This window comes from Berkeleyomyces rouxiae, assembly GCF_048999995.1.
Source record: "Berkeleyomyces rouxiae strain 22BRR77 chromosome Unknown BrBRR77_ptg000001l, whole genome shotgun sequence".
NCBI classification, from domain to species: domain Eukaryota; kingdom Fungi; phylum Ascomycota; class Sordariomycetes; order Microascales; family Ceratocystidaceae; genus Berkeleyomyces; species Berkeleyomyces rouxiae.
This window is the reverse complement of record NW_027396491.1, coordinates 1,246,007-1,269,503: the sequence shown is the minus strand read 5'-3', so window position 1 is coordinate 1,269,503 and position 23,497 is coordinate 1,246,007. Positions and strand designations below refer to the sequence as shown.

General features: G+C 52.3%; 6 protein-coding genes across 6 annotated transcripts; 1 reads left to right on the top strand and 5 right to left on the bottom strand.

Annotated features, from left to right (window-relative positions):
- Positions 1 to 396: 396 nt before the first annotated feature.
- On the bottom strand, positions 397 to 4,663 carry BROUX77_000388 (uncharacterized protein; the record flags this gene model as incomplete). Its single annotated transcript, XM_073748577.1, has 3 exons — positions 397 to 1,625; positions 1,686 to 4,448; positions 4,570 to 4,663. 3 exons carry the CDS (start codon positions 4,661 to 4,663, stop codon positions 397 to 399), a joined length of 4,086 nt encoding a protein of 1,361 aa, XP_073608625.1.
- Positions 4,664 to 6,365: 1,702 nt separating this feature from the next.
- On the bottom strand, positions 6,366 to 8,037 carry BROUX77_000387 (uncharacterized protein; the record flags this gene model as incomplete). The annotated part of the gene is made up of 2 exons (XM_073748566.1): positions 6,366 to 7,832; positions 7,909 to 8,037. The coding sequence occupies 2 exons, from the start codon at positions 8,035 to 8,037 to the stop codon at positions 6,366 to 6,368; spliced, it is 1,596 nt and encodes a 531-aa protein (XP_073608624.1).
- Positions 8,038 to 8,714: 677 nt separating this feature from the next.
- BROUX77_000386 (uncharacterized protein) lies at positions 8,715 to 9,284 on the top strand (the record flags this gene model as incomplete). Its single annotated transcript, XM_073748555.1, has 4 exons — positions 8,715 to 8,734; positions 8,797 to 8,829; positions 8,889 to 9,146; positions 9,242 to 9,284. 4 exons carry the CDS (start codon positions 8,715 to 8,717, stop codon positions 9,282 to 9,284), a joined length of 354 nt encoding a protein of 117 aa, XP_073608623.1.
- Positions 9,285 to 9,806: 522 nt separating this feature from the next.
- Positions 9,807 to 11,615, bottom strand: BROUX77_000385 (uncharacterized protein; the record flags this gene model as incomplete). The annotated part of the gene is made up of 2 exons (XM_073748544.1): positions 9,807 to 10,282; positions 10,340 to 11,615. The coding sequence occupies 2 exons, from the start codon at positions 11,613 to 11,615 to the stop codon at positions 9,807 to 9,809; spliced, it is 1,752 nt and encodes a 583-aa protein (XP_073608622.1).
- Positions 11,616 to 13,310: 1,695 nt separating this feature from the next.
- BROUX77_000384 (uncharacterized protein) lies at positions 13,311 to 14,821 on the bottom strand (the record flags this gene model as incomplete). Its single annotated transcript, XM_073748533.1, has 3 exons — positions 13,311 to 14,494; positions 14,560 to 14,664; positions 14,734 to 14,821. 3 exons carry the CDS (start codon positions 14,819 to 14,821, stop codon positions 13,311 to 13,313), a joined length of 1,377 nt encoding a protein of 458 aa, XP_073608621.1.
- Positions 14,822 to 18,477: 3,656 nt separating this feature from the next.
- BROUX77_000383 (uncharacterized protein) lies at positions 18,478 to 22,278 on the bottom strand (the record flags this gene model as incomplete). Its single annotated transcript, XM_073748522.1, has 3 exons — positions 18,478 to 18,607; positions 18,700 to 22,142; positions 22,231 to 22,278. 3 exons carry the CDS (start codon positions 22,276 to 22,278, stop codon positions 18,478 to 18,480), a joined length of 3,621 nt encoding a protein of 1,206 aa, XP_073608620.1.
- Positions 22,279 to 23,497: the final 1,219 nt, after the last annotated feature.

Here is a 23,497-nt window from a genome sequence, read left to right as displayed (position 1 = left end):
ATATTTACAAAAGTAGACACACAAAGAGGACGAGGTAGAGTATAGAGAACGGATGCACGCCAATTTTTGTTTAGCAACATTCTCAAGTTACATTTAGACTAAGCTAATACTGAGTGTGACTCTTCCTTAAAAGGAAAACACACAGACCGCCGGGTATCCATTTATCTACTGCCTGCATATGAAACTTCACAGTCCATCGTCGCCTTTGTAGCTGTTTGCATCAACTGTAAACAGCCAGGCTGGGACAGAGTGAAAAAAAAACACAAAATAACAAATAGCCAGCCACCCATAAATATACGTCGTCATGACCCAGTCCTTGATGGTTCTGTTTTTCCCATTCCCGGATTCATGTTTTCCGCCCCACACAAACAAAAAAAATTAAATAGCACCGTGCCATCATACCGAAAGATCCTCGGGTGACGCCTCGAGGGACTTGGCAAGTAGATCCAAATCTTCTTGGGGCAAGTTCTCAAGCATTCCTACGTCAAAGATAGAGCCCCAGTCCTTGTTGGGCGACCACTGCTCACCCAGAGAATCCAATGCCCGAGAATCGTCACCCTGCTGACAATCAGGCGCGGTATCATCAAAAGATTGTTTCAACTCAGCGAGTGCAGCATCGATGTCTTTCATAGAGGCTTCGACCTTTCTCTGACCAGGGGCAGGAGCCTTAGGTGCATGCTTTGAAGCATTTTTGTTGATGCGAGGGCTGCGCCGCAGTGAAGGGCTCTCTGCCGCTTGTATGCAGTTGATGGTAGAGTTCCTTGGGGTCCGGGAAGGAGTTTTAGGTATGTCTGAAGGACTGGTATTGTTGTCACGTGATGACTTCGCAGAGCGAATAGATTTTGACACACTTCTAGTGACTGGTCTATGGCTAGGCGTAGGACGAGAAGGCGTTTTGAATTCGGGATGTCCACTTTTCGGAGGAGGTGTGGAGGGCCGATTGGCATTGCGTCCTGGACTGCCGAAAAGAGCCTCGATTTCGGTATCCAATGCCGATTGAGTCGAAGTTAGGAGTGATTGAACTTGGCCTTCAATGCTGGGTACAATCCCGCCGTCAACGCATTCAGTCAAGTCAGTGTTCAACGTAGCATTTTCCACTGGGTGGGGGCTGGCTTTAGTGCCATCTTGGTTCGCTGGTATGGCTACGGCGCTGCCCATATCAGGGAAGAGTAGTCTCTGCATACTGCCTAACTCACTGAAGTCTTCGTTCTCAGGAGTTGGCGCAGCAGTGGTTGGTTGAGATTGATGGGTCATATCTAGAGCATATGGGACATTGTTAAGTGATTGTAGGGCGACGGAGATAGCGTTATTGTCTGGCTGTTGTGTTGTTGAATTGTCCGTGTCGGCTTTAGAATCCATCAATTCACTCGTACATTGGACCTCAGGAATGAGCGATAGAATGTCGGAGGGCCCTAGGGGGTCGGTCATGATGTTGGCTTCGGAAGCTGGGACTGAGTAGTTGTAATTATTGCCGTTTGTATAAGACGCCGAAGTTGTTTTGCGCTTTCGAATGGGAGCCCGACCAGTGCCTCGTCGACGACGTTCCTGGCCTAGGCGCTCAGCGTCCTTTTCCCAGCGATCCTTCGGTCTGTGCTTGTTGTTTTTACACAACCAGATACCGCATGCTACGCATGTATTGTCAGCATAATTAAGACTTGAAAGTCCGCTATCTGGAGAAAACTCACGGTTACAAAGAAGGTCTTCCTTCCACTGCGTTTTATCATCTTCAGGACCTAAGGCCTTTTTGATCATTCGATAACCAGTAGGGTTTTGCTCTTCATCTCGTGATGTTACTTGGATAGCTGTGACCCGGCCGGGTCTATCCGAGTATTCATGGTAGACTGGTTTACCCGTACACTCCTGTACAAAAATCTTTCTCCACGTCGGTGTTTCGATTGCGCCACAATTGGCGCAGAACGGAGGCATTCCACCGTTCATGATGGCTTGTTCTAGCTTTTCTTTTATGGCTTGCTTCCTGACATAGTTCTTGTTGGTTCTTCCAACAGGGGGAGATGTCGCAGCGACAGCGGGAAGGGGGAGAAGCAGAGTGTCGCCGGGTGGGCAGGGTGCTTCTGAGAAGGATGTGGGGTGGGGGGTGGAGGCTGAAGGGCTAGGTGCTTTTCTTTTGGAAGGGCGACTTCCATTAGAAACTTTGGTAGGTTGTTGCTGAGAAGCTTCACCGTTAAAATCCTGCTGCTCTACAGGCCTAGGAGGTATAGCCATTTGTGCTCCCATTTCTTTAGATGCGTTGAGATCTTGGCCTAAAGGAAGGGAATCCAGGATGTTTACCGCAGAGGCCTGATTTTGTTGGGCGTGCATATCAACTAGAGCCTTATCAAACGTGATAGCATCGCCAAGCGCAAGGAGGGATTCATCTGACACATCGAACATGCCCGGACGGGTAGTGTAGTCAAAGTTCAAGTCAAGCACAGAGAGAACGTCTACCGGGTTGCTGGCCATTGTGGTGTCCTCTAGTGAGAGCTGAGTTTTTCCCTCTGGTTGAATCTGTTGATCCATTTCAAGTGGGGACTGGGACAGTAGACGGCTTTCAATGGCTAGCAAGTCATATTGATGTTGGTGTGGCACAGAACCAGCTGCCGTGGTTTCAACCAGGGGTTGAGACCGAGTGTCGGCAGTTCCATGCTGCAAAGCGCCCAATTGACTGGGTGCTCTGGTACGTGAATTTTGCGACGGGCCAGCTTCTGTGCGCTCCATAGGCGGAGTATGAGTCGGCATGAGACGTGACAAAGGCATCTTTGGCCGCAGAGGGGGATAGGCAGACCGCGGGGGCGGTGGACCAGCAGCAACAACAACAGGTTGCGCAGAGGTTGGCGCAGTAGAGCTCGAGACATTGGGCCTCTTACGCTTGTTGTGAGAGTCTCCACAGCTTTTGTAGTTTACGGGCTCGCCACTAGCAGCATGGAATACATGAACGGGAACCGGTGTATCTCTACACATAAGGCTAGGAATCTTTCGCTGGGCTGCGCGTGGTGTTGGTTTGTTGTCTTCTTGTAATTCCTCCAACTCCCCACTCATAAAACCTGAGTCTCTTGTAGATGGAGGCATTGGAGGGAGAATAGGACTGGAAGGCGTAGGGCTCGAGTGGCGCAAATACTGCGCAGTCCTGGGCATTGGAGGGGAGGAGCCAAAATCAGGGGTGGTAGCTTCGGAATTAGGGGTCGGGGCGCCTGCTGAGAGCTCATTGGGCGATCGTGCATCGTCAAGCTGCACAACGGAAAGGTGATTGTTAGAGTGCTCTTGGTTGAGTGTTGAAGTGCGACGCAAAGAGCCCGAAATGCGTGGACGAATCTTCTCAGCAAAGGGAACTGGTGTTGGTGCGCGAGGGACATCTTGTAGATGGCCACCAGCAGCTGGCTCTGGAGTTCCGACAGGACGGAAGCTCCGAATAGACCCGGATGTGCTAGCAGCAACGCGGAGGGACTCTGGCACGGAAGCAAAGGGCGCGTTGACAGTTTTTGTCACAGCCATGGTTGTTGCCCTGCGCTTTGGCAGTGGATCATCATCTGTCCCTTCTTCATATCCAGAGGTATTTCCATTGGATTCAGAGGGAGTCGGATTTTTCCGGGGGCGACCACGTGGTCTGCCGGTCGCTCCTCGTTTTCTCGAGGTACGGGATGGCGGGCGGTTCTCAGCGGTACCAACAGGTGCGATATTTTCCACTGCGGCCTTTTGTGAGGGTAAGCCAGAATTATCAATGGGTGTGCCCTGTCGTGACAATTGCTTTGTAGCAAGGCCAGAAAACGAGCATTGGCGGCTCATTTGAGCGGTTGAGACTGGCGACGCTATCCTACTAGGCGCGAGAGATGCCGATTGTCCCAAACTAGGATTTTCGATGCTGGTGACCTGGGGTGTTGGAGCTGGTGAGAGGTGCGACATCTGGGTGGCAAGCTGGGGGTTTGACTGAAGCAACATGGCCCATTCGGCATTGCCAGCAGGGGTGAGAACACTCTCGATTGAAGTCTGCACTTCGGGCCGACTGGGCAGGACGGAACATTGGCGTGATGCAGATTTGAGCATCTTTTGAGACTCAGAAAACTTCATCTTGACCTCTAGAGTCTGAGAACCGCCTTTGCCAAACATGGCGAGCTTGTTCCGAACGACAATTCCGGTGACCATGTTGGGATTGGGCGAGGAGGCAGTGTTTTGATTTTGCATGAGTCCTGAGAGCATTCCGTGGCCGACGAGCGGTGCATCTGGTTCTGAGTAATCGTGGACATAGACAGCATAGTCTATGGATGAGTTGGGATTGGTGCATGTGTTGATGAGTTCCGGACTGCCCTGGGCCACAGCACTGAGACATAGATTGAGGTCAATGAGGCCGACAGTTGTGTTTTCATCCAAAGGCAGTGTTTGGACCTGGATGAGCTGGGGGGGACGAGCCAAGCACCGAGCCTGCTCAAGCTTGTCGAATGTGTAGTGTACTTTGACTGTTGACAAGGGCAGTGTTAGAGCCATATATCATAACAATAAAGGGTTTTCATGGTGGTGAGTACGAGGAATCGTTCTCGATAGCAGTGGTGATGATGACATGCTGAGGGGATTACTTACGGCCCATTTGCTGCACCTTGAGGGCCATCTCGCCGTCTTCACGGAAGGCTTCCTGGTCGGCCGTGGACTGCCAGTGACTAGCCGGGGAAGTCATGATGAGACGGGCCTCGATGGGCAGAGGGGTATCACGAGATAGTAGCCAGTCGTGGAAGGACGGTTCGGGTGTGGCTAGGAGGGAGTTGGCGAAGTTTGTTGCCAGAGAGGAAGAGATATGGCGGCGACTCTAAGCGAGCAAAGGGAATGATGAAAGACAGGAACAAAGACGATGGCAAACAAAAGAGTCACTGTGAATAAGTACGCGAATGCAAAGAATACACAGGGGAGCAAAAAGACAGACGAGGCGAGGGCCAGAGAAGCAAGAAACGCCAGGGACGGTGATGGGAACGGAATGCAGGCGGAAAATCAAGAAAGCCCAGGCAAACCAAGAAAAAGGCACACAAGATACCAAATGGGGCCAAAGAGCTCGCACGCGATCCACGTTTTATTGTCTCCCACTTGTCGACTCGTCGCTATGAGAAGAACTTGTTAGCCTGGAGGAGCCATTGCCAAATAAAGGCCGTTGTCTAGGTACCCGCGGTGGAGCTGCCAGAGGCCAGCAACGGCCTGTGAGACGATGGCGCACTGTGGGCCGAGGCCTAACAGCGTGTCACACACCGCCAAAAAAGCCCATTAACGCGCTGTTGAACAGTGCGCCCACACCGTGTGCACACCAGACCGCACCCCTGCGCTTAGACAGTCAGGAACAGCCAAATCCAGTCGGCAGGCCATGTTTTGAATGTGACGCTGTTGCGCCGCCCCGCAGTGGGTCTTGCGCTACTTAGCAACGGTCAGAGTCACGTGGGGCAGCTCGACGACAAAACTCTTCCGACGACACCCCCTTCCGTTCGCGACAGCAGCAGAAAGCGGCAGGTCCAACATGCAGCTTGCAGCATGTAGATTCCAGATTGCCCTGAAAATGGCAGTCGGGAACGTGGGAATTTGGTACTTGAATTTGTACTTACTTTGCAACACCGGAGAATCTTCGGCTCTGCCAGCACGGCAGCCAGGTCTGGACGGGATGGCTTATCAAGGGCAAATCTGAATCGAAAGCTGATGCCGAACAAATATCGAGGTCGCGCACACTCTGGCGGGCTGATTGATTGTGGCTTTTCCAACCCGTGCAAAGAAAAGAAAACGAAACGTTGCAGTCTCCCTGCTCACCAACCAAGGAGCAGTCGAGGTTCCTTTTATACTTTTCCCGCACATTGCGGGCGGCCTGCTGCAAGACTCGGCATCGACACTGTGCCTATAGCTTGCTCCTAATTTGACGTGTGCCCATTTGCCTTGTGATGTAATAACTAACTAATACAAACCCTCTTTTCCTTTCCATTTGTATGACGCTATCTACACTCGCATCTCACCCAAAATTTCTGTCTGCCTCGTGGCTGACTGTCGGAGTTTTGTCCATCGTTTGACTCGATTATCCTGTTTCCAGGAATTTTGGGCCACCCACCACGGGTCTTAATTTCTATCTCTTGCACCAATATTTTGTCTCAGTCGCACAGCCTCGTAACATATCTCAAGATCTGAACCCTAGTACTCACCATCTCATTTTTTGCTGAATTTTTTTATTTACCAGAAAACCACATCTGGTGATGCAACCCCTCAACTTCCACATACTAAGAAAACAAAAAGAACGCAAAGTCAAAGAGCGGCTGAACAAAAAGCCATATTGTACAAAGCAAATGTGCAGAAGCAACTGCACCGCCAACCTAATCTATACAGAACTGCCTTCAAAGCAAACCCAAGAATCGTACTCAAGTAGAGGGGTCCTGCTTGGGCTCAGTGGTTTGGGGGACCTTGAGGGTCTGGGCAACCGCGTCATAACGCTTGTTTTGGGTCTGATCAGGCTCAACCCACTGAGCGCGGTTATGCTCATTCGAAACCACCCGGCGGGCAATAATGTCCTTAAGAACGGTCTTGATGCCCTGTCTCCGGTTGCGCGACTTGAAAATGGTGTCGACAACGCCGTCGACAGTGAGGTCTGAGGTCTCAATCAGCTCGCGAACCTCACGCTCCGTCGGAACTCCCAGCTTTGAGTGAGGGTACTCGTGGTAGTCACGGTCAGTCAACAAAGGCATCTTCTCGTCAGGAGTCAAGAAGTATTGACCAACAATATCCTCCTTAGACTGCGCAATAGCTTCGAGGGACTCGGGCTTCCAGACCGGATCTCTCTTTGACACCAAGAGCGCATCTACGCCCTCAACAAAGTCGTGTCCTGTCACAAACTTGCTGACCATGGCATGCTCACGCTGGAAAGTCTCGGCAATAGACCAGTCCTTGGAGATACGCATCTGGCGAAGCGCTACGTTGACCGAGGTAGGCGAGCGTTCTCTCAAGGACTGAAGGGTGCTGGCAGCCCACTCAGCAGCGGTGCCGGTCTCAGCTTCCAGGGCAGAGATAATCTGGGTGACCGAGTTGCCGCTGAAGCAGCGGTCAATCGCATTACGGAGCTCACCCGACAGGACAAACTCCTCAGGGGGGAAGCTGGTGGCAAACTCGTCGATTGTGCGAGAAATCAGCATCAGCCGCGTTTCGAGAGAGTCGTAGTCGCGGAACCGCAGCTCAGCCAGACGATCCTCAAGAGGCGGCAGGAGAGTCGAGTCCAAGTAGTGAGTAGCAATACCGGCGTAGTAAGCGTTGACACCCCGAAGACGGTTGCCTGTCAGAGCCAGGTAAGTACCAATAGCACCATTCATCCGGGGAAGGAAGAACGAGGCGCCGACATCAGGGAACAGGCCGATCTTGGTCTCGGGCATAGCGAACAGAGTGCGTTCCGTAGCTATCCGTAGAGGAGAGTGGATGCTCAGACCAACACCGCCGCCCATGGTCACACCATCCATGAAAGCCACCATTGGCTTCTTGTAGGTGGCGATGTAGTGGTCGAGTTGGTACTCCCTGCGGAAGAACCCAACAGCCGACTCAACAGACTCCTCGGTGCCGGTTTTGAGTAGCTGCATCATTCCCGTGATATCTCCGCCGGAGCAGAGAGCATTACCGACTCCTTTGAGAACCACAACGTTGGCCATGTCGGACCGCTCCCACTCGACCAGGCGCGGCAAGATCTTGCCCGCCATAGATTCGTCAAGGGCGTTAAGCTTAGCAGGGTTGTTGAGCTCAATGGTTCGTAGTCCGTAAATGCTGTTGAATACGACATCCTCAGGGTTCTGGCTCTTGGTCGAATGGAAGTCTTTCAAGACCTTCATGTTGATTCCAGGGTAGTCCTGAATACGGCGCAAAGCGGGCCTAGGTTAGCTCGTCGTTCTCTGCTCTATATTACTGCTATGGGGGTGTAGCTACCTGGCTCGAGTAGTTGGCCGTCTGGCCCATCATCTTCGCCCGCAACGGCATGGCGTGGGAAGATGAAGCAGTACGTGCGAGGCGCACAGCTGAGTAACCAGCGCGGCTGCCCAGAAGCTTATAGAACATGGGTGGAGGTGGAGGATTGGAGAATCCCTAGATTATACTCGATGCGCAAACAGGTCGCATCGAAAAGTCCGCGGGAACACGGACTTGTCAAGATGCGAAGGGAAAAGAAAGAAAAAATAACCAAGAGACAAAAGCTCTCGAGGGGTACAAATGCTGTATATAGTTTGGCTAACGCTCTTTGTCCAGTTCTGGTTTCGCACGAGGGCAAGTCGACTTTGCCGATATGCCGCAGCAGCCAATGAGAAGCAGCCGGTTGTACTTGTGTGTCTCGCAGGCGGTCGGGTTCCCGGTGGTGGTGGAATTATCGCCTAGTGCCAATGGGCTTGTCGTCCTCGTCGAGGCTGTTCACTTGGAGTTTGGTGCGCAGCTGATCTTCTGGTGACAAGGTCTTTCTCCAAAGTCCTGCAAAACTTGCGTGCTAGTATACTTTTGGCCCATTGATTCTCCCCAGATGTTCGTCGAGCTCAACTACAGGTGCCCCGCTTTTATGCTGGCCCCGTCACCGCCTAGCTTTTCTGCCCATAAAGCGCGAAAACCTCCATCCACATCATCACAGCTTTGTGTAGCCCACTTCAGCCGTAGCCCTTCCTGTTGCTGCATCTTGCGTATCCTTCCAATCACGCCACCATTCCCTCACACATTGCCAGCCCCTCTTTTGCGCCGCCCGAACCGAAACCATGGCCGACACCAAGATCCAGTTAGTGAACAATGAGCCTGTTCCTGGAGCCCTTCAACTGCTAACACCTTTCTCCTTTCCAGAGAGCTTCTTACCAAGCCTCGCTCGGAGCTGACGTGAGTGACACCGCATTAAACGCTCGATATACCATTCCTCTAACAGATACTATGTGTAGCGAGTACGAGATTGCCCAGCTGGAAGAGCACGAGTTCAGCGCTGGTCCCCTCTCGATTCTGCAGACCGCCGTCCGTAGCCACACGCAAGTCCTCATCTCCATCCGCAACAACCGCAAGCTGCTGGCGCGTGTCAAGGCCTTTGACAGACACTGCAACATGGTGCTGGAGAACGTCAAGGAGATGTGGACCGAGACCCCGCGGCTTGCCAATGGCAAGAAGGGGCGGCCAGTGAACAAGGATCGCTTCATTAGCAAGATGTATGTCTCCATGTGCTTTGGGTTTGGGCGCGACATGGGAATTTCAAAGTCACGCCGAGGAAGCGACGGCCTACTAACAACGCTCGTATTATCAGGTTCCTGCGCGGTGATAGCGTCATCATGGTACTGCTTAGCTAAACGATGCAACGACTCTTTTTTCCTTCTTTCTTTCACCCGAATAACCGCAAATGATACCGTTTTGCAGCCTCCTTTACGACTCTTGGAGGCGCTTGAAAAAATCAGCGGGCTGCTTATAAATACTACTACCATGACAGCATGGGTCACGTGGTGCAAAGCTTGAGTGGTATCTCCCGAGACGACATTAGATGTTGAGCCTTGGGCCACCGATGCTCTTCGTACGGGTGTATCCCATTGGAAATGCACCGAGAAAAGCACACCATTCTCATGTTGTTGTATTTCCGGCTTTCTGTTGTCTTTCTTTTTTTGTTTCGTCTGGACCTGTTTTTTCTGCCATTTGTTCGTTGGAACTTGCGAGTATTGATTTTTTGCTACATAGGCGTTGAAGATTGAACATGATATCTCGGTAACAAAGTGGGCTATATATTCTGGTATTGCATGATGGCATAAATGTCGGGTCAAATTAATGTATCTACATGTACAGGTATATCCTCCATTTCTAGCGGTTCCTAGTGTACACCACTATTGGGAAGCAACCCCAGCCAAGCCAAGGAAGAACCAGGACAGGCCCCAAGCGCCCGGATCAGGCACACGCTGGTAACCATCACCACCGACATATACCGAGCGTCCCAGGCCAGGCTTCATGCCCTTTGTACTCTCAGCGCCCTTTCTCGAAGCCTGCGCGGCGTCCTTGAGGCCTCCGGAGCCCAGAACATCGACAAATGGCTGCAGGGCGTCAATCAGCGTCCGGTCACCGGGGCGGGCTGGCGTGTACTTGGACAGAGCTTCCAGGGACTGCTTCAACGCAGCGCCCCAGACCTGAGGAGTAGCGGCGCCGGCGGGTTGGTTGCGAAGCGACGCGGTGAGCGAGTTGAGGAAAATGGCAAACAGCGCGCCCGAGGTGCCGTCCATGCTCATCTCAACGACCGGCACGATGTTGGCAAGGTCGACGCCGGCGTCGCCGGTGAGCCCAACCTTGTTGATGTGTTCCAAAACAGCTGTGATTCGTTAGTGATTAGACGAAAATCATAGGCTTCTATCAGCATGTCACTTACCCTCAGCACCGCGCTTCAAGCCAGTGCCACAGTCGCCGTCGCCCACAATGGTGTCGTACTTGGTAACCTCGGGCTCGCACTCGATCAGTTTCTGAAGACCGCCAATCAGGGCAGATTTGGCAATATCCACGTCCATGGTAATGCCAGAGGGCTTGACTGCAACGTTCTTGGTTTCCTCGGTTGACTCGAGAGTGGCAGTGTTGTTGGCCGCCCATGTCGCAGCGCTGATGGGCGCAGTCCAGCCAGTGGCTTCGCAGGGGGCGTCGAGCAGGTCAATCATGCTGACACCCGAAATCCCGGTGTCGACAGTGTTCAGCAGAGTGATGCTGAAGCCCATGCCGTTAAGACTGGTCATGTAAGTGCCGCTAAGGATGCGCTTGGGCTTGATGCCGTATTTTTGCTCAAGCATCTCAGCGACCACGGCAGTGATGCCGCCCATCTCAAGAACACTGACACCACCCAGGTTGTTGACCATCAGGACAACCTCCTTTGAGTTCACGTTGAGGAAGGATCTGTCCTTGTCAGTCTGGCTCAGCAGCTGGCCCAGCATCTCGGAGACAAGCTGCGGAAGTTCCGCCGTCACCCGCCCCGAGCCAGCCTCATTGTGGATGCCCATGCCGAGCTCAATCTCGCCGGGGCCCAGAGCATCACCCTCGGCCTCGGAGGCGCGGCCGGGGACATGTACGTGATCCAGACTAGCGCCCACAGTGACCAGGTTGTCTGCCACCAATCTCGCCACGCACGCAACGTCCTTGAGCGGGCGCCCAGTGGCCGCCAATGCGCCAGAGATCTTGTGCACGAGGACAGTGCCCGCAATGCCACGACGACCGACCTTGCCGCCCTTTTCGCGGCCGACGCCAACATCGTCGCCAACGACAACCATGTCAATGTCTGTGCCAGCAGCGCGGGCCTTTTCAACGGCGACGGCAAAGTTGAGCACGTCGCCGGTGTAGTTCATGATGGTGACCAGCACGCCCTGCGAGCTGTCGACGCGCGTCTGGATGGCGGTGCGGATCTGCTCGGTCGAGGGCGAGGCGAAGATTGTGCCGGCTACGGCGGCCGTCAGCATGCCGCGGCCGACCATGGCGCCGAAGCTTGGCTCGTGGCCCGAGCCACCTCCGCTGATGATGGAGACCTGCTTGGACTCATTGGACGGGCGCATGTAGACAACCTTGTGGTCAGCGTCCAAGGCCACCGAGGGGTTCGTTATGGTCAAGCTGCGGAGAGCAGCGTTGACGAGGGACGTCGGGTCGCTGATGAAATGTTTGTTAGACATGATGGAGGATACTAGAGTAGGGGGTTGTCAGTAGGCTGTAGGTTGTATGCAGAGACTGGGATGCGATTGGCGGGAGGCTCATGCAGGTGCAAGAGAGAGAGATCGTTTGTGTAAACGAGCATATAGAGAGAACAAGAGCTTGTCAAGAGGGGCAGCCAAGCTTCAGTCAGACCAGTAGACCAACTACAGCACAAGTAGCATATACTCTTGGGCAGACCAAGAACGCAGACCCGAGAAATGCAGTGAGACTCACCCGCCTTTTATACTAATACTGGCCAATGCCACGCAAAATATCTTGCCGCTTTGCCGGCAGCTTTGAGCACACCCGCCGGATCAAGCCTTTGAGAGCTTGATGTCGTCTCATTTGGAGAAGCAACCTCGAAGCTCCACTTTAAAAGGTTATGTGCCAACCCCCCCTCGACTCTCCGACGGCGAACTCGGGCCAAGCCAAAGCCTCCAATCGAAGCACATCCATCCATCCACATTCACACAAGAAGACACAAATAGAGGATACAAGTCGCGAGACGATGCGCCAATTTGCACAGCATCTCTCTATTTTTCCTCCTCACCCCGGCCTGGCTCCGGGCTTCTATTCCTGAAGCGTCGATACAGGTGGTTCAGAATCAAGATGTGAATTCCCTCATCACTATCACACCGAGAGCACCTGCCAGAATACCACGGTCTGGTGACACTGCGCCCCTTCCCCACGAAATGGAACTAACCCCGTGTTCGCAAGACGGCCTGTGATCTCTCTCTCTCTCTCTCTATCTCAACAACTAGCACAACTAAACACGAAAACAAGATGGCTGTATGCACATGGCACCGATCCTCTCCTGTTCTCACCGGTGTTTTGTCTGTGTCCTTCTCATCCCAATAATGCCAAAAAAAAAAAGGAAGCGAGGATGGAAGAGCAATAATACACGCCATCCTATCGTCCCATATCAACAATACCCAGTAGATCAGATGTCTTTACTTGCACTTGTATGATGCGGGGGAATGCCACCAAGCGCAGATGGGCAACAAGCGACCCCCGCGTCTATACACTACATTCGTATCTCGCCGAAAAAAACGGCGGTTGGAGAGAACGAGCAAGAGGGTAATTTGTTGTCTCTCAATTTACAAGAGGTCAGATGTGAGAGCTCGAGCGACAGAAAAAAGAAAAGGAAGAAATCGACAGCCAATGTTGGGCTGGACAGTATCAAGAAAAAAGAACAAACTTCGTATTGTTTTATCATCTGGGCCAAGACGGCATGAATATCAGACCTGGAGAGCATCTGGAAACTACATGACAGGTAATATACGCAGCTCTAGATGGCAAATATGGGCGTGGTTCAGGGCAGGGAGGTGAGGAATGATAATGGACTTTATGAGTGGATTCAAGAACGTAATGGCAACATGGTAAGTAGAACAGCAAGATACATGACTAATGCAACGCCACGATACAAAGCTAGTGTCCTTGGACACAAAGGGGTGATGTAGACAAGAAGAAAGAGTTAAGCCAGCAACCAGAACAGTATAAAAGTAAATGAACCAAGAATGGAAGATAAGATGGCAAAAGGGAAGATACTCCATCAAAAAAAAGGAAAAAAAAAGAAATGAGAGAAACAGAGCAATATACCCCAACACAAGACGAAGACAAACAAGAAAGAGAGAAACGACAGAAATGAAGCAAAGAACACATCACAACATGGGGCTTTACATGCTCTCGTAGAAAACGAAGAACATTCCGCCCAAGAGACCAGAAATTACCAACATGGTCAGGAAGGCCGCACCAACCTTGTCTCCAGTCGTGATCTTGGACAATGTCTTACCATCAGCATTGGTTGACGAGCCACCGGCATCCACGTTACCAGTCGAGGTGCCACCAGTGGTGGCAGCAAGCGGCAGATGCGATTCCGGGTACAGGTTGTACATGACTGCAGCCAGCGACGCCATCTGCTCACCGACGCCGTTGAGGCCGTCGAAGCTGCCTGTGTACCATTTCTGACCACAAGCAGTGCCGGCGATGCCCTTGAAACCGTCAACGGTACCGGTGCAGCTTGCAGCGGCAGCCTTTCCGGATGCCAGTAGCAGAGGCTGGATAGTGGATGCAGTGGAGCTGACAAGCTGGGCAGTCTGGGCCATCCAGCGCAGCAAGTAAGTTTTGAAGGAGCGCTGATCGTTGTTACAAGTCCCGAAAGGCTCACAGGCAGGCTCGTAAACAACAGAGTCTTGGAAGAACAGCTCGGTGGTCTTCTTCAGAACGCCATCGACAGCATCCAGCCAGGTCTGGTTTCCAGTAATGTTGTACATGTTGGCGGCACCGTGCATGTGGATACCAAAGTTGTAGGACCACAAGACCTTGGTCATATCCCGGCATTCATCGTCGGTGTGAGCACCGTCCTCGATTTCCCAGTCGGTGTTGACAAACAGCAGCTGCTTTTCCCAATTCCAGATCTTCTCAGCCCAGTCGGCGTAGCTAGAGTTTCCAGTATAGCGAGCAAGGCGGGCAGCAATGTTGAAGAAGCAGCCGTTGGAAATGGTGTTCTTGTAGTTGTAACCGGCGTTGAAGGTGTAGATTTGCCAACGCAGACCACCGGAGCAGCTGGCCTCGTCCCAACGAGAAGCATAGTCGTTGAAGACGGCTTGGGCAAGAGCAAGCCATTGCGGCTTATCAGCCGCGGGATCCTCGAAACCAGCCTCTGCTGCCGTCATGGCGGCCAGGGCCCAGAAACCTTGATCATCGTTACCCAAAGAACGGGTCTGGTTTTCAGGCATGTAGTTGGCATCGGCTCCGACCTGGTGGTTCATGGCACGCAAAACGGCATCATTGTTGGAGGTATCGTTGGTGAGCCACCAGTAATCGATGAGAGTGCCAAACATGGCGCCAGCCTCCCACCCTTTTAAGAAGCGTTAATTATGGAAGGCTCAGGGAGTGATACAAAAGATATTAGCCTTAACTTACAGTAATACGGTGATGGCAAATTGCCATCTACATCACCGGTGTTGTTTCCGGTATAGAACTTCAGTAAGCCATAGGCAATAGTAGAGGCGGCATCTCGAACAGACTCTGTAGGAATTTGAGGTCAGTACCAAGACCAACAAGGCATACCACGGCATTTGAGATTGGGTAACCCACGAGTATCGTCAAAATTAACTTCGATGGCGGCTGCAGGCTGGAGCAGCATTCCAGCCAGTGTGGCGGCCGTTGCTAGAGAAAACCTCATTTTTGTTGTGATTTTTGAGACTGTTGAAGGGGAGAAGATGTGGCGGTATTTTATGAAGAAAACAAGGACGAGAGCATGCGAGTTAGAACGAGGGCAGGGAGATGATGCGCGTTTATGTCGTGTATCTCTGCCGAAGTTGACTATAGGTTATAGTTTCAGAATGATCCAAGGGTAGCACGTTTCAAGGGTATTGATCTAGCAATGCTAACAGTGAGATGCCAGGCAAAGCAAATGCAAAATAGAAAATGGGAAAAGACGGATAGAGATGAATGGCGGCCGAAGAGACGGGGAGAAGGCACTGGACGGTCTGAGAAACAGGCGAGACAAGTAGAAGGCAAAGGCTAGAAAGACGATAGTCGACAGGCAGGCAGCTTAGAGTCGTGATGTGCAGGTCTGCATTACATAGGCTAGCTGGCGATTCTGAAGCAAGCGAGCGAGAGGAAGCAAAGATGAAGTCGAAAGCGAGAATGCTTCAAGTAAGATCGCAGAGGTTTGGTAGGTCGCAAGTCGCGATCATGCGGCGCTCGGATCAGGCAAGCCGGGAGCGCGAAGTGCTTGGTTTGACAAAGGGGGTGGGCGATGGGCGATGGACGGCGGACTGTCAATAAAACGAGCGACTTGACGAATGGGAGAATCAAGCAGCGGAGAGAACTACCAAGGCGACAAGAAAGAAGAAAGGAACAAAATGCAGGGAAGAAGACAACGCAGCGAGAAGAAGGAAATAAAGAAGAGAGAGGGAGAAGAGCAAGAAACGAGTTGGCAATATTGCAAGCCAGGAGAACAGAATTCAAAGAGCAAGAAGGGAAAATAGAACGAAAAGAAAAATCAGAGAAAAGAGCCCCTGGCTGCGTGGCCGAGCCTGCTATGCCTCAGTCGTTTTTAGCACGAAACCCGCTGTAAATACGCAGCCAGTACAAGTACACATAGGTTCTGTGGGCGCCGCAATGGAATGCCAACACAAGTGTACAAGTACATTCTGCTTAGTTACTCACATACATAGTCAGTGTTTATTGTGGCCGCCTATCCTCCGTTTATGCATCAATGTACCGGTACTTTGGCCCGTGTACATACCCACCTGCTGTCTTGCTTTTTTGCCTCCCTGGAACCACAACCACGTATCAAGGGTCTCGCGAAGAAGGGAAGAACAAGGAAGAAATGCATCCAACTGGCATCAAACGAGCTGACCAGGGACTAGCCAGTACAAGAGTCCAAGCCTGTATGCATCTGGCCGTCTGTACACTTGTAGCTGTACTTCTTTCCGCCCTCACATGTACCCGGCCCATATGCTACAGGTGCGCCAGGTACATACGAGCGCATAAAGCCAGCCATTAGCCTTTGTTCCTCCAGTCCATATGCCGTATTTCCATTTGACCCACTCCCCCTCCTCCTCTTCCTTTTCCTCCTCTTCCTCCTCCGCGGCTTCACCCAGGAAAATCATCATCGCCATCACTCTCTGTTGCGCCCCGGTAATCACTTCCCAAATAGAAACCATCCAACCCGTCTTTTCTACCTACTATGAGTCTGTTTTTTTTCTTGCAATGTCCTCTTCCCACCCGCTAGCCCTTGGCATCTAACCCCCCTCCGCCCCCAGCTTGCCAAAACAGCATCAGAACAAGATCCAAAGCCCGGGTCCTGGCGCTTAAACTGAAACCAGACCTAACTTCCACGTCCTGCCGAATCTCGCACGACTTCCGCTGTCAATCTCGGCCGTCCTCTAATTGTCTGCTCTGAAGACCTGCAGACCGGAGCCTTTCCACACCAAGAACTGTGCATATAAATATACAACACAACGGCCCCCCTTGTATCCCTTCAGCGCTACCTTCTTCTCTCCAGCTTGCCAACCTCCAAACTACAAGCAACGTGCGAATGCCGCCATCTCTGGTGGACTACTACGACTGTCGTTGCCCTTTTGGCCACAGGTCGTTCCGTATCGTCTTCTTGCTAGTGCCGGCTCGAGACTAGCCCCCTGCGCGCCCTATTCATGGGCGTCCCGTACTAACCCCAATTTAGTCTAGAAATCCAGGGGAACGCCTTGCGGGGGCTGTGCAGCAGAGAGAGAGGTTTGGCCATGACGGCTGTCCTGCCTGGGCTGAGAGAGACAGCACAAAACAAGGCGGATGGTTGGACAACCCACTGTGTCCTTCTTCACATTAGTGCTCGTAGAGGCCCGCCTGCATGCTTACGCTTGTACTTGGCATACACTCAGCTTTGCCGTATCCAAGCCTCTTAAACCTGACCACCTCATCAACTGTTCCGTACCAGCGTACGAATCCCCGTAGTGGTGCCTATACTGTACCCTCCGCCGCCTTGTCTCCCCCGCGCCGCTCTCCCCTGTCTAAGAAAAGCCCAGGAATGGGATAATGCAATGCACCTTTAACTTGTCGACGATCTGAGAACACGAAACAATGCTGTCCGCAATCTGTCTATGGCCTACAGGAGGGAACCCTAGGCAAAAAAGAAACAGCTCCCACTCTCTATATCTCTAAAGTCTCCAAGCTTCCTGCTTCCTTACCTTTTCAGCTCTGGTCAGCTACCCAAGCACAGGATTACATGTCGTAATGCCCACATGGCCTGGCTTACGACTACATCGTCTGAATACGTATATATGTATGTATGTACGGCTTCGCTGTTCATGTCTCTCTCTATGTGTGTCCCTCTCATGCCTCCTCCGCCAAGTCAAAACTCCCCCATCCCCATTCCCCTTCATAACCTCAACATCTCGACACAGCCCCCCTCCTCCCCCAGCCTCAACCCTCCACCATCATCAAGAAATCCGGCATCTGAATACAAGTATGTAATACTGCAAATTTACGCCCAGCCCTTGGCCTTGGTCATAGTTCTTGGTATGACAAGTAGACTAGGCAAATTCTTTTTTCATTCACTCTATTGTACTCAGTCTGGGACGCAATTGTCTTGTTTTTTTGGTCTTGATGATGCTCTAGGGTTAATTATCAAAAACAGGGTTGATTGTATTGATGCACCTGATACCAACGTTTTTCTTTCCATCGCCGGACCAATGATCTCGACTCTACCAACAAAACAAACCTATCAAGTCTAACGTCCGTCAGAGTAGCTTCAAAAAGGCACATACACAAGAAAAAAAAAAGAAAGAGGGCTCACTTCTAAAGATATGTACATACAGGAGAACAAAAAAGTTCAAGCCCACCAATTGGTGTATACTGACATGCTGCCAAACACAACCCACGAGCCCAAGAGCAAAATAGGTGATGGAACAAAAAGGAATTCTAAGAATAGGAACGCCGCTGTGACCGGGACGAGGAAAGTAATTGAAAAAAAAAAACAAGAGCAAAAAAAGAAGAATAAAAGATAGCTACCACCTGCCCGACCGTTCTGCGACAATGAAGAACAATCTAGTAACACGCTCGACGAAGATGATGAGGATAAAGGAGAGAAAAAGAAGCAAAAAGAAGAAGGCCAAGAGAATATGATGCAGCGGTGGAAAAAAGAAAAAGGGCTAGACAACAAGAACGATACGTAAGATTTGATTCGCAACGACGACATATTGAGTGATATAGAAACGAGGGATATGTATAGGAACAAGGCTAGAAAGAATGGCAGAGAAGAAGGGAAAAAAAGATAAGCCGTATAGACCAGGCGGGTCGTAACATGATGCTGTCGTTCATATCTTCATTTACTTATTGGTGCGAGGTTACAGCCTCCCGTGTTCTACTGGGACTGCGGTGGTCTCTGCGCGCCGAGCGTTGTTGGATGAATGACTGGCTCGTAGCAAGACCAAAGCCACACATGTCTGTCAAGTAAGCAAGCCTAGACGGAGGATAGTCAGTAAGGAATTTTCTCTCGGGGCGGAGGCCAACAGGCCAAGGGGGGGGGGGGGAGGCGTAATCACTAATACTCACTTCTCTTCTTCTTCCATAGAAACCCGTATGTCGTCCAGAACCGCCGCGCACTTGGCACTAGTCGCAGCCTTGCGCGCCTGGTCAATCTCCTTTACATAAAACTTGAATCGGCCAGACACGGGCCTGTGATCTGAGGCGCGCACCTCGTGGCGGCGGTATTCGAGCTGCTGGATGCGTCCATGGCCGCGGTGCAAAAGGCGATCGCACCAGGCGGGTGACCGCTTCTTCTCGCTTGTGTCGTAGTTGTCTGTTCCTACATCGTACTTGTACGTCGGGGCAAACTCGATGGGCATCTCGTGAAATGCCCGGAGCTTGAACGACGGGTTTCGCCGCTTGGCGACAAGGAGCTGATCGCGCTCGAGAAGCTTGGCTAGGCTGTTATTCTTGACAGCCATCACCACTGTGTCGCGCGACATGGCGTCGATACGATAGTTCAGATCTCCGTTCCACAGGCAGAGCTCGTGGTCCATGATCATGGTGCCGTCGCCGCCACCAACGTAGTGATCGGACCGGATAGACGTGTTGCGCTCAATAGGTAGAATTTGCCCCTCTAATATCGCAGCGACATCGTTGTGGCGGCTGTTGGCTTGTGCTTGACCAGCAGCTAAATGGCAATTGACAAAGCAAAGTGAAGAGTCATCAATCATGAAACGGATCACGATAGCACCCTTGTTTCCATGATAACCACCCATACCTCGCTTGACATCAGTTGCATATAGGTCATGAATACGATCACGCAAAGACGCCTTGACAAAAATACACGTGAAGAGGCCAACAAGCGTCGCTGTATGGAGCACATAGTATGGCTGATTCGAGGGCATGTAATCATCTAGGGATCTCTGGAGAAAGTCTCTCCAGTCTCGGTATGCGTGGCTCATGTCCTTTTTATCGTCCTTTTTCTTGGAAGACTTGAATAGCCGTTTGGCAGTAGCTGTTTTGTCCTCAAGATCAACCAGCTCCTGGAAGCCAAATACCAAGATGTCAGGGCATCCACTGGTTTTGATGAGATTTGAAAAGAAGGTAGAGTCGGTTGAATGCAGGATTTGGCTGGGCGTTGAAGCTCCCGCATTCCACGTCAAAACTTGAACGTCGAGCTCGTCAAAGTTGCAGTATTCAGTGTCGACAGACCTCATGTAATCATCCGTTGCATCTTCTTTGAGCAGGCCATCCCAGGCACGTAGCTTGTTGTCAGCTCCCAACGAAACCACTTGGAAACGGCCCATGCGATATACGCTTGCGGCATCGGGAATCAGCTTGATAACCGGGTTGTCGTGTGCGTGCCACTCCTTTTTCATTGTCCAGGGTGTAGTGGTGACATCGTAGACTGCGATTTTGCCGCTGTTGAAGCCGGCCCACAGCTTGTCGCTAACACCACCCAGCGTGTTGATTTTGAAAGCATTCAAGCTCACGACCGATAGGAGAGAGTAGTCTTTGCGGGAGTAAACGCTGATCTTTCCATCGCTATGACCAAGATAGACCTTGTCAGGATCTGAGCGGATTGTTGCACCAGATACGATTTCACCAGCACCCTCGTAGCACATTGGGTTGAGGGTTAGTTGGCATTGAGAGCTGCCGTCAAGCGTAGGGGCAAAGACATAGACATCTTTCCCACTAGCATACCAGAGTTCACCGCCAATAAGCAGCGAAAATGTATGGCCTCGGGGCAGACGGTACGTGTGGCTTGGGCTGTTACTCAAGTTTGGCGTGGAGGACTTGTCTGGACCCCAAACCTGAAGAATACCACTCTCGTCCAAGCTCCATAGCTGATTCTGGAAGCGGAAGATTTTGATGACTTCATGGCGACCGTGTGCGCCTGGCTTGCTGCAAACTACGTCTTGGGTGTCCAAGTCGATTTCTTGAACCTCGCCAAAGTTTGTTCCTACCCAGAGCTTTTTCCCCTCATCATCAGGATTGGCTGCCGGCTTGAAGGCGAGTGCTGTCCCTCTAATGCCTTCTGCATGGGGCAGCATTAAAAGCTCAGATCCATCAAACATACTCCAGGCCCTAGTCATTGAACCGCCACAAGCTACATATTCACCGCAGACGTCGAAAACGCGGGCGTCGTATTTTGTCGTAATCTCGGGGATTCCAGGCTTGAGGAATGGTGGCTGGCGATTGACATTGTAAATGTCAGGGTATGCTGCCACAATGTTGTTTGGCTCAGTCGCCACGGGCGCCGAAGCTGTCATGACAGCTAATGGAGCAGAGGAAGTGCTAATGGATGAAGACGTAGTGCTAGTAGTGGCCACGGCAGGTGTGATTCGGGGCGGCGGTGGAAGATGTGTCTGGGAAGAAGGTGTCTTGGGTTCGGCGTATGTATGAGGCTCAACTACAGAGTGATGCGACTGGTGTCCCCGGACTGGCGGTCGCTGGAACTGCGATAGTGGAGGCGGATTTTGTATGCGCTGTGTTACATCGGAGTGACTTGGATTGTGAGCTCTGGGCGGGCGCGGAGGTGGAGGTTTTGTTGATATAACTGTGAGGGGCCTCCGAGGGTTCAGAGGAGGAGGCTCGATTATATTAGGAGATCGGGATGGAGCTGAAGGGCCGGTGAGTTGACGCGGGATTATGGCCTTGGGTGAGACAAGATCGTCTCTGTCACGGCGTCGTCCCGCCGAGGCAGGGTGCAGAGGAGGTGGCGGTGGCTCGTAAGTGCCTGCATGAAGACTCCGAGATCTATTGAGAGTGGGATTTGCAGACTCTGGTCGCGGTCTGGAAGGCATCGGAGGGGGTAGAACGTCATCGCTACCGGCAGTGCTTCCTGGGGGGCTACAAAAAGGCGACGTCCTTGGCTTGGCGGGTACAACCTCGGGAACCCTGTCAAGAGCAGAGAAGCGTCCGTTGGAATCGGAGAGCGCAGGCTTAGGGCGCACGGAAGGTTTTTCGGCTCTGTTGACGGGGGGAGGCGGAGGTCGCCGGGTTTCACTAGATCTTCGAGGTGGCGGAGGTGAAGGTGGTTTGGCACCGGCAACACGGGGCGTCTTGCGCTGGTCTGGAAATGACGGATTGGGAGACCGAAGGGGAGTCACTGGAGAAGAAATAGAGTCGAGGTTGAGGGGATCCGGCAGGCCTGCGGCAGTGGGCTTCTTAGGTGGTGACTGAGGCGGCAGGATGTTTACAACAGGCGGTCTTGGAGGGGCTCGAGGGCTAGATGAGCGCACGGGAAGGTCTGGTTGGTTGTTGGCCCGCAATGAGGATATCGGGAGGGCTTCCCTTAGACGGGCTGGGGGCGGAAGGAGGTCGGTGGGCTTTGGTTCTCTTGGGCGGTCTGGCTTCCCGGCGGGAGATATTGATCGAGACGGAGGGGGTATGGGCGGATCTGGTGCGGCAGAGGCAGAGGGCTGGCTGGCGACAAGTGGTGAAACCGGAGGCGGACTCGGGGCCGGAGCCAAGTCGAGCTTTCCCATGTTTTCGAAGCGAGACCGCAAGGACGACACCGACTTCTAGGGGTGAGGGTGAAGAGTGTTAGCGGGTGGCATGCATGCATAGAAGCACAGGTGAGGCAGAATTGGAGCAGGCAGGGGCACTTACAATGGGCGTCCCGTCGAGGGCTTCATCGTCAACTGCTGCCGAGCTCATGATGAGACAAGCAAAGAGGGTGGGCTGGTCTGGGGGAGCAGGTAGGCAGGAAACGAACGGATAGACAGATGCAGGTGTAAGATACTGCAGGTTGGGCGAGTCATGCGGATGTTGATGGTGGGTGTGGATGGCTGCGTGAGATTAAGGCGTGCGCATGCTCGAGACAAGACAAGACAAGACGAGACGGGTAGAGATGAAGCCGGCGATCAATGACTGGCGCACGAATGGTGGCGGTGGTTGAGGTTGAGGTTGTGGTGGCTAGTCAAGGGCGCTAGGCAAAGGGTTGTTGTTGATGCTCATATGGATACAAGAAACGGCAGCATGTGAGTGCATTCCAGAGGCAAGAAGAGTGTGGCTGAAAGAGAGCTTGGGCAATAGAGGCCGAGAGACAGAGACAGCGAGGCAAAGCCAGTAAAAGAATGAGAGAAAACACAGAAACAGGTGGTAGCAGCAGCGGCAGCGGAAGAGTGTGAGTGCGTGTGTCTAGAGTGCAGTGCGTCTTGTCTGGAGTCGTGGCGTGTCGTACTGGACCAGTCACTCACTCACCAACTACCAGGACCCAGTCAATAGTTATGGCGGGGGAGAGAAAAGAGCAGAGGGGGCAATGGAAATAGAAGCAGCACAAGGCGGTGACAGCAGCAGGTTTGGGGGCGGGCGCAGAAAACGAAAAACGAAAAGAAGATGAAAAGAAAAGAGAGAGTACGTCGTGGGCAGAGAACGAACGAGAACACAGGCGGCAACAGACCAGAGACACAGACAGAGAGAGGCACAGAGGCGGACAGAGGCAGAGGAGGCAGAGGAGGCAGAGGCAGAGACAACGACAGCAACCGTAGAGGATACCTAGAGGCTTGGAGGCTGCTATCTACTTCTACTCAGGCTGGCTCCATAAACTGCGTGGTCGCTTGTTGTTCTCGGGGCCAAATCCCCGCCAACGAGCACTTGTCCTTGTCACCAGTTAACTGACTATACAAGCGCAGATCACGTTTCAAGTCCCGCAAACGCTGCAGGAATACAGCGGCGCGCTGGTCCTTGAAGAATGGCAGACCAGAGTCCCTCGTAATTTGGAGGGGCACCATGGAAGGGCTGTGTTGATCTTTTTTGGGGGGTGGAGGAGAGGGAAGGGGTTGTCAGAGAGCTTCAGCACTATAGCCGACAGTGGAATAGTGGACAGTGGACAGTGGACAGTGGACAGTGGACAGTGGACAGTGGACAGTGGACA